Source organism: Camellia sinensis, chromosome 1 (assembly GCF_055761805.1).
Source record: "Camellia sinensis isolate YWXY chromosome 1, ASM5576180v1, whole genome shotgun sequence".
NCBI classification, from domain to species: domain Eukaryota; kingdom Viridiplantae; phylum Streptophyta; class Magnoliopsida; order Ericales; family Theaceae; genus Camellia; species Camellia sinensis.
The window spans coordinates 166922863-166938505 of record NC_138961.1 but is presented as its reverse complement, the minus strand read 5'-3'; the positions used below and the strand labels follow the sequence as shown (position 1 = coordinate 166938505).

The 15643-nt window shown below is 33.0% G+C and overlaps 1 protein-coding gene across 2 annotated transcripts; it reads left to right on the top strand.

Annotated features, from left to right (window-relative positions):
- Positions 1–1000: 1000 nt before the first annotated feature.
- LOC114291727 (uncharacterized) lies at positions 1001–6310 on the top strand. Of its 2 annotated transcripts, XM_028235587.2 has the most exons (6): positions 1001–1432; positions 1722–1820; positions 4071–4112; positions 4480–4624; positions 5516–5617; positions 6041–6310. In XM_028235587.2, exons 1-6 carry the CDS (start codon positions 1199–1201, stop codon positions 6097–6099), a joined length of 681 nt encoding a protein of 226 aa, XP_028091388.2. In that variant the 5' UTR covers positions 1001–1198; the 3' UTR covers positions 6100–6310. The 2 variants fall into 2 exon arrangements, with proteins under 2 accessions (XP_028091388.2, XP_028091389.2); XM_028235588.2 differs by lacking the exon at positions 5516–5617 and having other exon boundaries at positions 1042–1432.
- Positions 6311–15643: the final 9333 nt, after the last annotated feature.

Genomic DNA, 15643 nt, shown 5'->3' with positions numbered 1-15643 from the left:
GATGGCGATAAGGCTTTCAATTTACATATTAAAGTGGAATTCCAAACAGATATTTCTATAAGTAACAGATAGAAGGCCAAATATCATGCAATTTACATATTAATCTCATAATTCATTTGATACACTCAATTAACATCTTTAATCATTGATTAGTAGCTAATTACGGGACGGAATTATTACACTAGTGTAGGATATAGTATAGATAAAGAAAGGACAGCAGAGTTGGGCGAGACTAGGCTTGTAGCCACCCATCTCCATTTCCTACTTTATTAGGGTGGGGCAAGAATGTGGAAAGTTGGTGAGATGGTGGGGCAGGAAAGTTAATTTGTTACTTTAAGTGGGAATGATATTAATGAAAAAGAGATGATATAACATATAAGAGAGCAAATATTAATGCATAATAAGAGCTAAAAAATTTAGAAATAGAAATAGAAAACGAGACAAGAAAACTTGGAAGGTCTATCAGATTTTGTATTCGGCAAACCCCTTATATTCTCTTCTTATATCCCCAATCAAAGAACCCCAAGTCTGAGGCCTATTCGATTGTATTTTCGTTTTTTATTCTGATTTTGCTTTCTAAAAGATCCATTATCTCTAGAGTAGCTCTTCTTCATATCTCTAGATTAAAGATTCCCAATTCACATCTAACCATAGTTCCTGGACTGTTACACATACATAGTTCTCATGTCATTCAATTATGTACTCCTTCAGAAATTAACTAGTAAATTTAGGAGTGGTTTGGGATGATCTAAATAAGTATACTTTTGACTTTTTGTGAAATATGAGTTGAGTTTGAAGTGATGTGGTAGAGAAGGGATATGACTTAAATAAGATGATGATTTTTTGACTTTTTTAAAGTACCTCAAATAATGCCTTAATCTATAAACTATAGCATACACGGCGGTGTTGTTTTTTTTTTGTTTTTTTTTTTTTTTTGTAATAGTAGATTGACATGACTACTTTATATCTACTTTTTTTAAACAAGATGATCACATATCTTTCTACTAATGAATACACAATCACATAAATTAGACATACTGATAAATATCTCGTACGTCTTCACTCCCAAAACCATACAAGGTCTGCCTTTGTCTCTGTCAATCCATTTATTGACAATTAATGAGTCATTAGTTAGTGGGACCAAAATTTCAACATTTAAATTTTAGCAAGGCCTTACTCTGAGCAACAAAGCAACTGTATGGAGATGGAGTACCAAGTTGGTAGGAAACCAAGGTTTCTATGCTTTCATGGATATAGAACAAGTGGGAAAATCCTTGAAAGAGAGCTCCAACGATGGCCAGAGTTTGTGAGGGAAAAGATGGAATTAGTCTTCATAGATGCACCTTTTCCTGCTCAAGGTCCACCAATACCACCAGCTGCTGCTGAGGGAAACTTTGATCCTCCCTATTATGAATGGTTCCAATCCAATGAGGTCAGATCAGATGGTCCATTTCTCAATTCTATTGTTTTTTTAGTGGCCAAGGATTTTCTGTACCCTAATCTCTCTATCCCAATTTATTCTCAACCCCATGTAATGGTTGGAACCTCAAAAGATGATATCTCAGAACATGGTCGTCTTATTGAGAATATATTGAAACAGAGAGATAGAAAAATTTAGACACATAGACAGGATTGTTTTTAATCTTATCATTCATCTCAAGTATTTCATGATATTATTTCAAAATTTTAACAATAACATTGTCTATTAATGTTAATTGTAGGATTTCTCGGAGTACATTAATTTTGATGAGTGTATTGCATACATAGAGGATTGCATGACAAGGATTGGACCATTTGATGGTTTGCTAGGTTTTTCTCAGGTACAATTATGAGGATTCAAATTTGATACAAAACCGGTGATGCATAATATTTATGTAATTTTTATAAAGTTTGGAACACTAAATAAATATAATAACTCCATGTGAAAACATATAATCCATATTGATAGCATGAGGGTTGGAGCCAAAACTTTAACAAAAATTAAAAGGCTTGTTTTTTTTTTTTTTTTTTTCTAGTAAATTTTACTGGTTCTAACACACACAGACCAAAATTTTTTTTTTTTTTTTAAATATAATTAATGCCAATCAATCAAACTATACTTCTTGTTTATTACAAGATCTTTTAAAATGTTATTTACCAATGTTTTTTAACATGAGATTGGATTTACTTTTTTGAGTACCTGAAAGTAATTGTTACACAAAATGAGGGTTTCAAAATTTTGCAGGGGAGATGATCAAGCTTGGCCATTACATGAAATTCAAAATGCTTTGATAAATAGTCTATAAGTTTGGAGGCCATTGCAAGACGTTCAAAATGTTTTGCAAAAATAATCTATCTATAAAGTGACCTTTTTCAAATTTTTTAAGGAGCCACTATCCTCTAGCACAGCCAAGAAGTTAAATTAGAGAGGGCATTTATTAATTACAATATTAAAAATTTTATAAAAATATTTCACAGAAATTTTTACTATTGACTTTAAGAAATATTAAAAAAAAATGTTATTTGTAACTAATGTATCATGAACAATATAAAAAAAAGTCATGGATATAAGTTTCAAAATCAATTATATAATGATAAAGTAATTTTTTTATACAAAATATGAGTAAAAATTCAATATAATAGTAATATCACGTTATCATTGACATGTGATATCACTAACTAATTGTAAGGAAATACATGGAAGATGAACTCCATATGTCAAATGTAACTAACAATCTAATAAATTTCATATGTTCATTGAAATTAATTATATTTCCATGTCAATAATGATTGACATCACCATTATATTGAAATTTTCATAAATAATAATATGACTTATCGTAGTCTCTTTATTTTCAATCAAAACAATTATTATTATTCTCATAATTTTAAAAATGTCGTTGATATTTCACTCTAAACAATATTTTATAAATTTGTTTATTTAAAATATTTTCTTTATGTTTGTAAAATATATATATATATATATATATATATATATTTCAAAACCTAAGAGGCACATGACCCCCTAGACCCTCTTTACCTTCGCCTCCCCTGCCTACACCTTGATGCCATCATCAATTCATAGACATGATTTCTCTCTTTTCTCTTCATTTAAGCTATGTTTGGTTCATAAATTTGGAGAGAGATTTGGAAAGGAAAATGAAATATATGTGTGAAACGTAAGTAAAATATATTTCAGTCACATTTCACTTATCTTTCCCTTTTTGAATCACTTATCAAATCTATAAACTAAACACAGCCCGGTGAATATTTTACAAGAAAAATGATATGAATCACTGAAAATTTATCTATCAATATTTTTCACGTCCAATGTGGATATAAAGGATTGAGAGTGGGATAAACATCTTATTTTAGGAATATATATATTTGTCATTTAAAATCAAGAGATTGATCTAGTGGATAAAGCGCTCCTTACTAAACGTGATGCCTGAATTCGATTCTTACCATTGTGATTTGCAATTTCCTATATTCCCCTCCTGAGTATTGCTGTTGTGATTTGCAGTTTATCATTGCCTTGTTCCCCTCCTACTTACTTTTAGAATGCATGTGTGAATTTTTTAGCGACACATAGCACGGCCCATTTACAAACAGACTTGTTGAGAAAAATGAAGAAAAGCAGACAAAGAAAGCCAAGGATTCAAAAAAGTTTCTCTTTTTATTTTCTCAAACTTCTCATTAAAAGAAAGGAGAGCTAACAGTCTGTAATCAAAAAGAGTTCCAACCTTAACCTCAAGGGTTGGCCTAGTGAGTGCAGTTTGGGGTATAGGTGTGTGCTTCTTCTAAGTCACACATTCAACTCTCATTAGGAGAAATTCAATCATTGGGGCAATGCCTACGGGCTCTGCGCTTTGCATGAGTCCTGAAATCAGTCGAGATGCTTATAAGCTGACCCGGATACCCAATCATAAAAAAAAGAAAAAGAAAAAAAAAAGAAAGGAATTCTAACATTCACTAGCTATACATACAAACATAACATCCGCATGACTTCAAAACATTCATTGTTGATTTCAGTACTGTTTTGAATATTGCATTTTCTTATTTATTTATTTATTTTTCGGGTTCAATGCAAGGGAGCATTATTATCCGCTGCATTACCAGGGATGCAGACAGAGGTACGGAATAGCATTTTTATTATTTCTTCTTCTTCTTCTCCTTCGTCTTAAAAATAATAAATAAATAAAAAATGATCACCATTTTGATTATTTCATGGACAATCATGTAAGTAGTAACTTGAAACAAAATCTTTTTCGCCAATCATTTTCTTTTTTTGCTAATCTTCTTGTTACCTCTAGAGAAGGCTCTGGCCTATGAGGTGACAGCAAAGTCGTTGAAATCTCCGGCCAGGAGGCGAGCATAATTGATGGAATCGATTTTGTCTACAACATCATTCCAAAATTGTTCCCAATTATGATCGAGGGTTAGGGCTAGCATAAACTGCATGGCTTGGAGTGAATGTAATTATTGGTATGTTGATTGCAGGGTGTGGTTCTCACTAGAGTTCCTAAAATAAAATGTGTGATAATTATATCAGGGGGTAAATTTGGGGGCTCAAAATTTTCTTCACCAAAGCTTGCTGAAAATGCCTTCTCTTCTCCCATTGAATGCCCGTCACTCCACTTCATAGGTGGTATTTCTTATTCGTGTAATTTTAATGCATCACTTTAGTTTTTCTTTTTGTGCTTGAATTCTCCTTATATTTTATTTTATTTTTAAATTTGGATAAATTCAAACTGACTATGTGGTTGGTCATGATGCATGATTGCGTTAGCTCCACTTGGGGACCAGTCATAACCGACAATCTACCGCGTATTCTTCGAAAATATTGCCATATAAGTATCGGGTGCTTGTATATCGGTAAACGAAATAACTTGTGTACAACAAGCACGGGATGAGTAGGTTTCAGATTCAGGATGCCTATGTTTGGGTATTTCAGGGTATAAATGTAATTTTTTTTAATATAGAGATATTAGAACAATTATATCGTATCTATTTTTAAAAATTGTAGTACAGATTTTTTTTTTCAATATTAAAAAAAAAAACTTATGATTCTTTTTTTAACTCATACTAAAATATTTAAACTATGTTTTGAATTCGATATTTTAATTGTCGTATGTCACACACTACAATAAAAATAAAATAAAAAATTAAAAAAAAACTTTTTAGTATCAATATATTCATAACGTACTCCCATCCATGCTTCCTATCTTCTTCTCTTTTATTTATTTATTTTTTTATGACTGATTGTTCGGATTAGCTTATATGTAAGTCGACTGATTCTGAAACTCACGTAAAGCATCCCCTCCACATTAATCAGACAAATCTTAAGCAAAGCTCATAGACGTGGCTCCAAATAATTGATAGCACTTAATGAAAACTGAACCTGAGACCTAGAGAAAACACACCCCTAGATCCCAAGATGCACCTACTAGACCAACTCCTTGGAGTTCCCATTGGTCTTGAGAAGTATTACTCTCTTTCTTTCTTTTATAAAAGGATAGGTGAACTGTTTTTGTAGGTGAGAAGGACTTGGCGAAGCCATATGCAATCGAACTCCTGGATCCATTTGTTGATCCTTTTGTGATATTTCACCATGAAGGTCATGTGGTACCTAAACTAGGTAATGCATGCATGCTGATAAATTCATTTTCATGCAACATGTAATTTTTTGTTTGCTATTTAGGGTAGCATATCCTCAGCAATTGTTTTGTGAAGTGGTTTTTTTCAAAACACCACTGGTTGTGTTTCAATTATAGACTTGGATAGGATTGAAAAGTGAAAAAAAAGGCGAGGGAAAAAATCTTTATTTAAATCTATAATTCAAACACAACCTAAAAGACAATATTATGGGAACACATGTAGAATCATAAAATGACCTTATCAGTTCGAAAAATTAAGGTCAAAACAATTTGAAAAATGATTATTGAAACTTGAATTTGGTAAATAACTCCATCAGTGCCCTTATGTCAAGTTAAATTTGTTTATTTTAACAACAATTTTTGATTCACTATCTTTGATTCTTTGTGGTTTTACCCTTTCTCAGATGAGAAAGGCTTGGAGGTCATGCTCAGCTTTCTGGAGAAGATTCAGAAACTGTTGTAGAAAAGAGATCATGAGAGGGGAGCAAAAGTTTGTTGATAATGGGAATGAAAAGGCTTTCATCTCTTGGATATAAGAAAAATTTTATTTCATATAAATGTGCAAGCTAGCAAATGGCATTGTCAAGTTAAATTTGCTTATTTTAACAACAATTTTTGATTCACCATTTTTTTCACATAAATATGCAAACTGGCCAATGGCATTTTCATGTCAATTTGACAGCTATTATTGATGACAACGTGTTTTTTTTTTTTTAATGGGTCAGTCCTTAGTCAGTTATCTATTCTATTATATAAAGGGAATCACTATGTAAAATAAGGGAGTAACTCATTTCAAGACTCTATTTTCTGCATATCTTTCAAGACTCTACTTCGTGAGCCTTAAGGGACCCATAACGGTGATTCAAACCGTTCCTATTGTTAGTTATATATATATATATATAAACCGTTCCTCTTGTAGGCCACGAAAAGAAGAATCATATGCAAAAAATTAGTGTGATCGGATATTGATAGACATACTAAATAATCGTGTTTTGTTTTATGAAATGAATGATAAATATGATTTTAAATTAAAGTATACTTATAGGTGTCCGAGCAAGCTAATATTTTACATATATGTCATTTTCTTTAATGCCTATAAAATAAACGGTTTGAATTATTGTGATGGATCCCGTGAGACACGTAAAGTAGTGGCTTAAAGAATATGAAAAAGATAAAACCTTGAAAGGAGCCGCACCTGTAAAATAAAGTAGCCAAAGTCAGAAGTTAATTGCAGAGGATAAAATGCCATAAATAATCTTTTCTTTGCTTCAAGTTAATTGTGAGGAGAATGATATAAAGGTTTTGTCATTTGGGGACATTATGCACAGAATAATAATAATAATAAATAAATAAATAATAAAAATATTAAGAGAGTCGCTATTTCCATTCCATTTTGTTTCAAGTATACTCTCTTCTTTTTCTTTTATTATATATAGTTAAATTAATATTCTTTCACACAAAATTTTCTTCCTGAAAAAACTAAAATTTCAAAGGTATTAATGTAAATTATATATAATAAGGACAAAGAAAATAATATATTTGGAATAAAGTAGAGTGAGAATAATAATTTCCTTAAGTAAATAAAATAATGTGTAAACAATTTTTTTTTTTTATCAAATAAGATTCGCATCAATTAGAAATAAGATTCCTTGTCTTTGTATATAGTGATATGGATGAATAAAAATTTTATTTAAGTGGTGTGAAAAATATATTTTCACCTCTTGATATAATTATTATATTTTAAGTTTTCTTAGCATAATTTTAAGAGCATGAGAATATATATCTATATATATATATAAATGTTAGATTAATTTATATATGAAAGTGAACAAATTTATATTCAGCCACAACAAAATATGGTATGCTTGTACTTCTATTTGATAATAAAAGTACAATTTTATTGGATCATTGTATATATAAGGTCTCGTTTGTCAACTATATATTTTAATCAAAAAGTTATTATCAGTTGTCATATTATTCTCTTTACTTTTCTATACATCTTTTCGTAAAAAGTCAAAAAATTACAAAAAATTATTTGTTCCCAAACGAGGCCTAAATTATACTAGAAGTCGAGTACATGCAACGTGTAGAAATTAGCTGGAAAAGAAAAGGGAATGGCTTCCCTCTAGTCTGTGGTCGGACTGAAAAGTACTATTGGACCCATGGGTAGGCCCACCACAGGTTCCGTTGTGATAATCTGAACCGTTAATATGTAGAACTCATCGAGTACTATATGCTTGTAAAAAATCACGTTAATCGGATATCGATAGTTATGTGATCAAATCAGATTTTTGTAAGTCATTTATTTTTCACTGTCCGTTTTTTTCATACAAAATGAATTTGATCATATAACTATCAATATCCGATCAACGTGATTTTTTACAGGCATATAATACTCGACACGTTCTACACATTTAACGGTTCAGATTATTGAAACAGGACCCATGGTGGACTCCCATGGGCCCAACAGTACCCTCCAGTTTGTGATTGGATTTGAGGGAAGTCATTCCCAAAAGAAAATTATAGATGGATGAGAAAAAAAAACTTAAAAGAGAAGCAAAATTTAAAATTGAAAACTTGAGCAGTTACATAAAGGTTATTTAATAGTGGCTTAAATACTTATTCTTTTCTTTTGTTAAATTTAAATTTGATGAAAAAAGTTCAATTTTGGTGCTCCAATCATAACATCAAACTAATATTAAATTGAGGATGTCTTAAATTTTTCATCAAATTGAAAATGCTCGGAGTGTTTCATTAAATTTGTAGGTGACTGTTGGGCCGAACGTTCGCCTAGACGTCCTCTTGGACATCCTCGGGACAACCTTTTCCTTGCAAAATTGTCCTGCAGGTTGTGGACATTTTATACAAAATCGGTCGATCGGTCGGACATCTGCTCGGTCGTCCCCAGTCGACTGGTGCTTTGATGAAAATTTAAAATTTTCCGTTGGAACGCATGATATCAAATGAAATTTTTACTCAAATTTAATAAAAAAAAGAGTAAAAACGTTGGATATGCTCTTATACAGGAGAAAATCCATGACATAAGTGTTCACTCTAATGAGTTATGTATTTTATATTGTTAGGACCCTACCTATTGCCAATTCCGCAAACAAGCTTGGGTTAATCGAGTTATAATGTTTCCTCTATTTTTGGTCTTCCCGCTTGAGCGAGGAAAGTTATGCTCGAGCGGAGTTTCCACCTTCCCAGTACTTTGGCTAGTCTGCAAAAATACTGTGAGGTGTGATTTTACGCTCGAGCGTAAGTTCCTGCGCTCGAGCGTGAATCCTGGTTTGAAACATGCGTTTCAGCGTCTCTGCTCGAGCGGGCATTCCTGCACTCGAGCAGATATTGCGATTTCAACTGCTATAAAAAGCTACTGTTTGCTCTGCATCTAGGGCACGGCTTTTAGATCTTCTTTGAGGGTTTTAGGGTTTTCTTTTGGGCTATTTTGCTAGGTTTCTTTGATGTTTGATTGAGTATTGAACTCATGGTTTGACAAGCATACATCAAGGGGTTTGAGTGTTTATCTTTAAGAGTGTTCTTCTTCAGTGGAACCCGGAGATTCAAGTGTAGAGTATTCGAAGGAGTTTGATGTTGTGCGTAGTCGTTGAATCGACAATTGATGTTGTGGATTCAACATCAATCTGATCAATTCTGAGACGAAGGTTGCGGTGAAAGATATACAGATTGTTGAAGACAGATTGTTGAAGACAAATTGATAGTGTTTGGGTAATTTGTTTGCAAATTTATATTCTTTCTTCCTTTAATAATGGATTGATTCGTGGCGTTTCGCCTGTGATTTTTTTAATAACAATTAGAGATGCTCTAATTGTGATTTTTTCACGTAAAAATCGTTTGTGTTGATTTATTATTTTTAAAGTGACAATCTAAATCATTGTCGTATGTGCTAGAGGATTTAGATTGTTAGTTTTAATCGTTAGTTTTAATCGTTTGGGAATTGGTACAATTAATCTTGATCTAATCACGAATCATTTAGGTTTTTCAATTTGGTATCAGAGCAGGTCACTCTTTGTTTTTATCAAAACTATAGGAGTGTGATTTTGTGTGATTGGTGATATGGATTCAATTCGTGAAGGTAACTTGACCCATAGACCTCCGTTACTTGATGGTACAAACTATTCATATTGGAAAGCTCGTATGAGAGCGTTTTTAAAATCTATCGATGAGAAAGTTTGGTATTGCATGATCTATGGGTGGAGTGAACCTATTGTCACCATTGATGGTGTTGATATCCCCAAACCTCTTGATAAATGGGATGCATTCGACTATCAAAACTCGTGTTGGAATAGTAAGGCTCTCAATTTCCTCCTTTGCTCCGTCACACTGGAAGAGTTTCGCCGTATTTGCACGTGTAAGGTAGCAAAAGAGGCTTGGGACATTCTTGAAACTATTCACGAGGGTACTACTTCAGTTAAAATGTCAAAACTTCAACGTCTCACCTCCTCTTTTGAAACTCTTTATATGCGTGATGATGAGACATTTGATGATTTTTATGCTAAACTTAGTGACATCGTGAATTCCTGTTTTATACTCGGTGAAAAAATCCCTGAAGCTAAGGTTGCTGGAAAAATTTTGAGGTCTTTACCCAAAAGGTTCCAATCAAAATTATAGCTATTGAGGAGGCTCAAGATATTGATACCCTCAAGATTGATCAGTTGGTTGGAAACTTGCAGACTTATGAAGCCCACCAGATTTCTAAAAAAAACAAAAAGATAGTGTACCTTTTACTAGTGCCCATGAGATTGAGTTTGATCTAGAGTCTGAAATGACGGCTATGTTTACCAAACAGTTCAAAAAAATTTTTTAAAAAAAGAAGCCTAATTTCAAGTACTCTAGTTCAAAAGATAAGGGTAATGAAAAACCCAAAACTTTTCCACCAAAAGTTGCTCAAAAAACTGAAAAGAAGACTGTGAAGGGGCAAGGTGTCAAGTGTTATAACTGTCAAGGGTTTGGTCATATTGCTCTTGAATGTCTATCTAAAAAGAACCGGAAGAAAGTCTATACAGTGACCTGGGATGATGGAAGCAGGTCAGAGCAAGAACCCGAAGAAAGCAAATCCGGTGAAGACGGAGATAGTATTTACATGGCATTCTGGTCTACTGTCACTCAACCTCCTTTAAAGCTAGTGAAGTTTGCTCGTGGTCAGAATCTGCACCGTGCTCCTATCTTTGATGGGAGTAACTACTTATTTTGGAAGATCCGAATAAGGATGTTTCTTAGAGCTCATGACCCTAAAGGTTGGCAAGCCATTGAAGAGGATGCTGAAAGTGCTGACAATCCAATCAATCAAAGAGTTCTAACTGTCATTCGTGAAGCAATTACTGAAGAAGAATAACAACGAATTGCTCACCGTACAAAGGCCAAAGGTGCATGGGACATTTTGAGTCAATTCCATGAAAGAGAAGAGTTATCGTCACCACCATCCACCAACTTTCATGCCTTGGTTGCTTGACTGGATAAGGTCAAGGAGAACGAGGAGAAAAAGAAGATGAAGACGATGAAACCTCGGAAGATAATGATGAGATCGATGGTGATGATCTACAACAAGCTTATGAAAAGCTTTACAATGAATCGCTGAACTTGTCCAAGATCAATGACAAATTGACTTGCAAGCTCAAAGGATGTGAAAGCGAGAATGTAAAGCTAAAAGGAGAGATTTCAACAACAAAGTAGAATGTCAACAAGATCTCTAATGACAGGTACGACCTATGTGGAAAACTTCTACCTTGTGAGACTGAAAGAAATAAACTTCTGAAACACTACAACAAAAAGCATTTTTGGTGACGTTTTTTAGCAACCAAATTGAATTTAGTTGTCAATTGTATGTTTTTGGCAACAATATACATGTTGGTCGCCAAAAAATACACTATTAGCAACAAATATCTCAATTGGTCGCCAAAAATGGTTGGCGCCAATTTAATTTTATGCGCGGGAGCGCTAAAAAAGTTTTGGCGACCAAATTAATATATGGCAACGAAACTGTTTGTTGCTAATTGTGATTTTTTGGCGACGGAATTAAAATAGTCGCTGAAAGGTGAATGATATTTATGGCAACATAATGATTTTCGTCGCCAATAAATATCTTGTCAAAACGACGTCATTTTGAATTTGTCTTTTTTTTTTTTTTTTAATGACCTTTAGGTGAATAAACAAGATTAACCTAACAATATTCATCTCATTCCACAACCTAAAGCGGCACAACAGAAGACAAAGAGGTATGTCTTCTCTCTCTCTTCGTCGTCTCTCTTTCCCTCTCCCTCTCCTTCTCCCTCTCTCTCTCACTCTCACTCTCTCACACTGTCTCATCTTCCTCTCTTTCTTCTTTATCATCAATTTCATTCTCTTGTTTGGCATGGCAGAACACAACACAACATTGATATTGAGACTGATTTTTCCCTCACTTTCTCACACTCTCTCATCTTCCTCTTTTTCTTCTTTGTCATCAATCTAATTTTTCGGACTGATATTGTGATTTTCGGGACATATTCTAATTTTTGGACTGACTTTGGAACTGATTTTCGGGACTGGTATATTCTGAATTTCGGACTGATTTTGGAACTGATTTTTGGATTTGGGGCTGATATTCTGATTTTGTATTTTTTGGGGACTGATATTATAATTTTGGGACTAATTTTAGGGCTAATATTTTGATTTTGGGAATGATTTTGGAACACAGGACAACACTTCGTTGTTTGTTTGTTGTTGTTGTTCATTATCAAAGGCTCATAGACAACACTTCGTTGTTCATTTTGATTTTGGGACTGATTTGGGTTCAAAATTATTATTTTTTTCTTCATAGATTTATTGTCCTAAAATAATATTCACTAATCAAAAATTTGTTATGAATGTGGTATTTGAGTATTTTCTTTCTCTCATCAGGCATGCTATATTTACTTTTCATAGTAAACTTGGATATTTACTTTTCATAGTAAACTTGGATTAAGTGTTCAACGTGCTCTATTGATGCTGTGGTTTTGGCACTTTTATGAAGAAGCTAATTTCTTTAGTTCAAAATATAATAAATGTGGAACCTGGGCAGCAATGTTAAATTCATTGTAGTGATTGATGCATAATGTCCGTGTAGGGTCTTCATGGCACTTTTGTTTATTTATTTACTTTTTTGAATTTTGTACAGCTTAAAAAAATTGAAGTTATTTGACTATAAACACAACATGACAGAATGATTCACTATTGAAAAGTGTTTTTTGGTTGGTGAATTCTTTGAAATATGATCTGTTTATTGCATCATTATTTTGTAAGGCTATGAAATTTATATTGAGTTGAAGACTGAAAACAGGCCGTTTGATGCTAAATTCACAAAATTGTTACATCATCATGACACATTATGTAACCAAACTGCTAAATTCACAAAACTACTATTGGCAATAAGGCTGTGTTTTTCTTTTTTTTTCTTTTGGAATTGGGGCAGTAAGGCTATGTGATTGTTGGTTTTGGGAGTGGAATTGGATCCATAGTAAATTTAATTACACATTTTTTACAAAATAAAATAGAAGCGTAAACAAAAATATTATTATTAATAGTAACACTTTCTTCATTTATTGTACTAATTCCATACATGGCATGTCCATGTTTCAATCTGAATTTTAGATCTCTATTGAACATGCACTGACTTTTCCTCTTCTTTCTTGGAGTTTGGTCTAATGTCATTTATTTACTTGCTGATAAATTTGTGAGCTAGGATATATTAGGATCCATGTATTAAGCCAAATTAACTTATTTTGTCACTGTAGCAATTGGTAACAACTCTCCCTGTCTCTCTCTACTTGATATATGAAAATTGTTAATAATATCAACATTTTTTAATATTATGCTTGTAATCTTCTCTCTCTCTCTCTCTGAAAGTGCATATTAATTCAAGTTTAATTGTTTTTCAAAGCTCTAGTTTGTCCTTGACCTTAACACCTTTAGGTAATTGAGTTGAATTTGAATTTCTCAGATCTTTAACCTCAGCTTGTTTACGTATAATCTCGTTTTTTGTTAGTGATCGTAATGTGAAATGTCAAACAAATTGATGGTCTTTATTCTATTAACCCATTGCTTTTGAACAGGTTACTGCATTAATTTTTGTTTTAATGATCGCATCCACTATACTTATTTGGATTGGGATGGGAAGGAATCCTATTGACTCAGAAGTGGTGGCCCGGGTATGGACTTACTTCTGATTAGTTTTACTGTTGACGCATTAATATTCTCAAGGAGTTCATACTGACTTTGTTTTCATGCACTAGTTAGCCAATATTGTTACAATCTGATTGCACAACTATTAAATGTTAGATTGGTAAAAAATGATTCCAATGGTAAGAAGTGGGTTTTGAATGGTTTCAAAATGATTTTCAAGTTTTCACCTTGCAAGAAATGCACTTTCCAAGGTTATTTTTATTTTTATTTTAATTTCTTTTGTAAATTTTAATTTTCTTGTCATTAATAATTAGTTACACAATGGTACAATGGTTGTAATCATGTAGGTATATGTAGATTTTTCTGCCATAGTGACCCTTTTATTAGGAGGAGCATTAGGATGTTATGGTGAGCATCTATTATTGTATCATAATTTTTAGGTGTCTTGTCCATTGCATTTATCATCTAATGCAATAGTCATACGAACCTTGTTCACATAAAAGAAAGAGCATGATAGTAGCTTCAATGAACTAGAATTGTGTTTAATTACTGATTGTTTTCTAAGGTACTATGGTTGGCTGAATGGAATTTTTTTCTTTGATATTTGGTGTTTTCCTGCTTTTTGATTAGATGTGCTCCCATTGAGACTGTCTCAATACCCATTTTTTCTGTGATGAAAATAATTTCATCGTTGGATGATCAAGTCCTGTAGAAATTGTTTTAGGGGTAAATTCAAACCAATCCATGAGTCCCTTTTCCCCTGTTATATAAAGTTTTTAGTTCATTAGCTAGGTACTTTTTCAGCCTTTCAAATATCCCCCTCCCCCTCTCTGGTTTGGCTCTGTGAGGCTCTTTATGCATTCTAAAACCATATTTTTCTTTGTTGTTGCTGTTGCTTTTGTGCAGTTCTACGGCCTTTATTATTCCACTCTCGAAAATGGATAGCAACGACTCAGTTCTTTTTAATTATGTTCCTATTCATTTATTTGATTCTATAGTCAATTATGTTTAATCTGTAGCTGGTGTCTCATAGTGGATTACGGGGATAGGAAATCATCAAGGATGAAAAGGCTTTTACTCAAGAAGGCTGGTTGTCCTAAACAATCAATGGGGTATGGCTTTTGGGACAATTAAGGGGCTAAATCCCTATATTACTTTGTGCAATACTCTTTGGCAATGCCTACAATCGATTCCTAGTGCAGCCTTCTAGCATTTTCCTTTTTAATAAGCCACATAGAGATTGTTTTCCTTGATTAGAGGACATGATATCCATCATTCTTGACAATGTCACCTCCCAACAAAATTTTACACTTTGACCACATCAGACTCTCACGGGGGAGCTATGTTGTTTAAGATGACTTGTGAACTCTTTAACTATTTTTGAAAGTTCAATGGGGGAAGGATGTGGAAGAACTATCTTTTTCCTAGTTTTAAACTTGAAAAATACATCATTTGTAGCATGGAGATAATTGGTAATGGAGGCTTAAAATTCTCTTGACTCAGCAGAAGATGAAAGTTTTATTCTAACATATGTGAAGTTGGAGAAACCTCAGTCGTACATCCAAAACTAAAAGGTTTAGTTCGTAACTCAAAAGTAATTATCCGCTCTCTCTATTTGTTTTTCTCATGAGAAAAATGAATAGACCCTCCCCCTCTTTAATCCTGGACTTAGATTCTTCAACTGATGACTAAGATTTCTCCCATTTTACTGCTAAAGTTGGAGCCCTAAATTCAGTGAATCATGGTTTAAATGGTGGGGCTGTGGAATAGAACTTTTGCTCATATTTTGTACCCTTTCAATTGTTAAAAAACATGTATACTATGTATGAAGGTTTCTTGAGTTACTG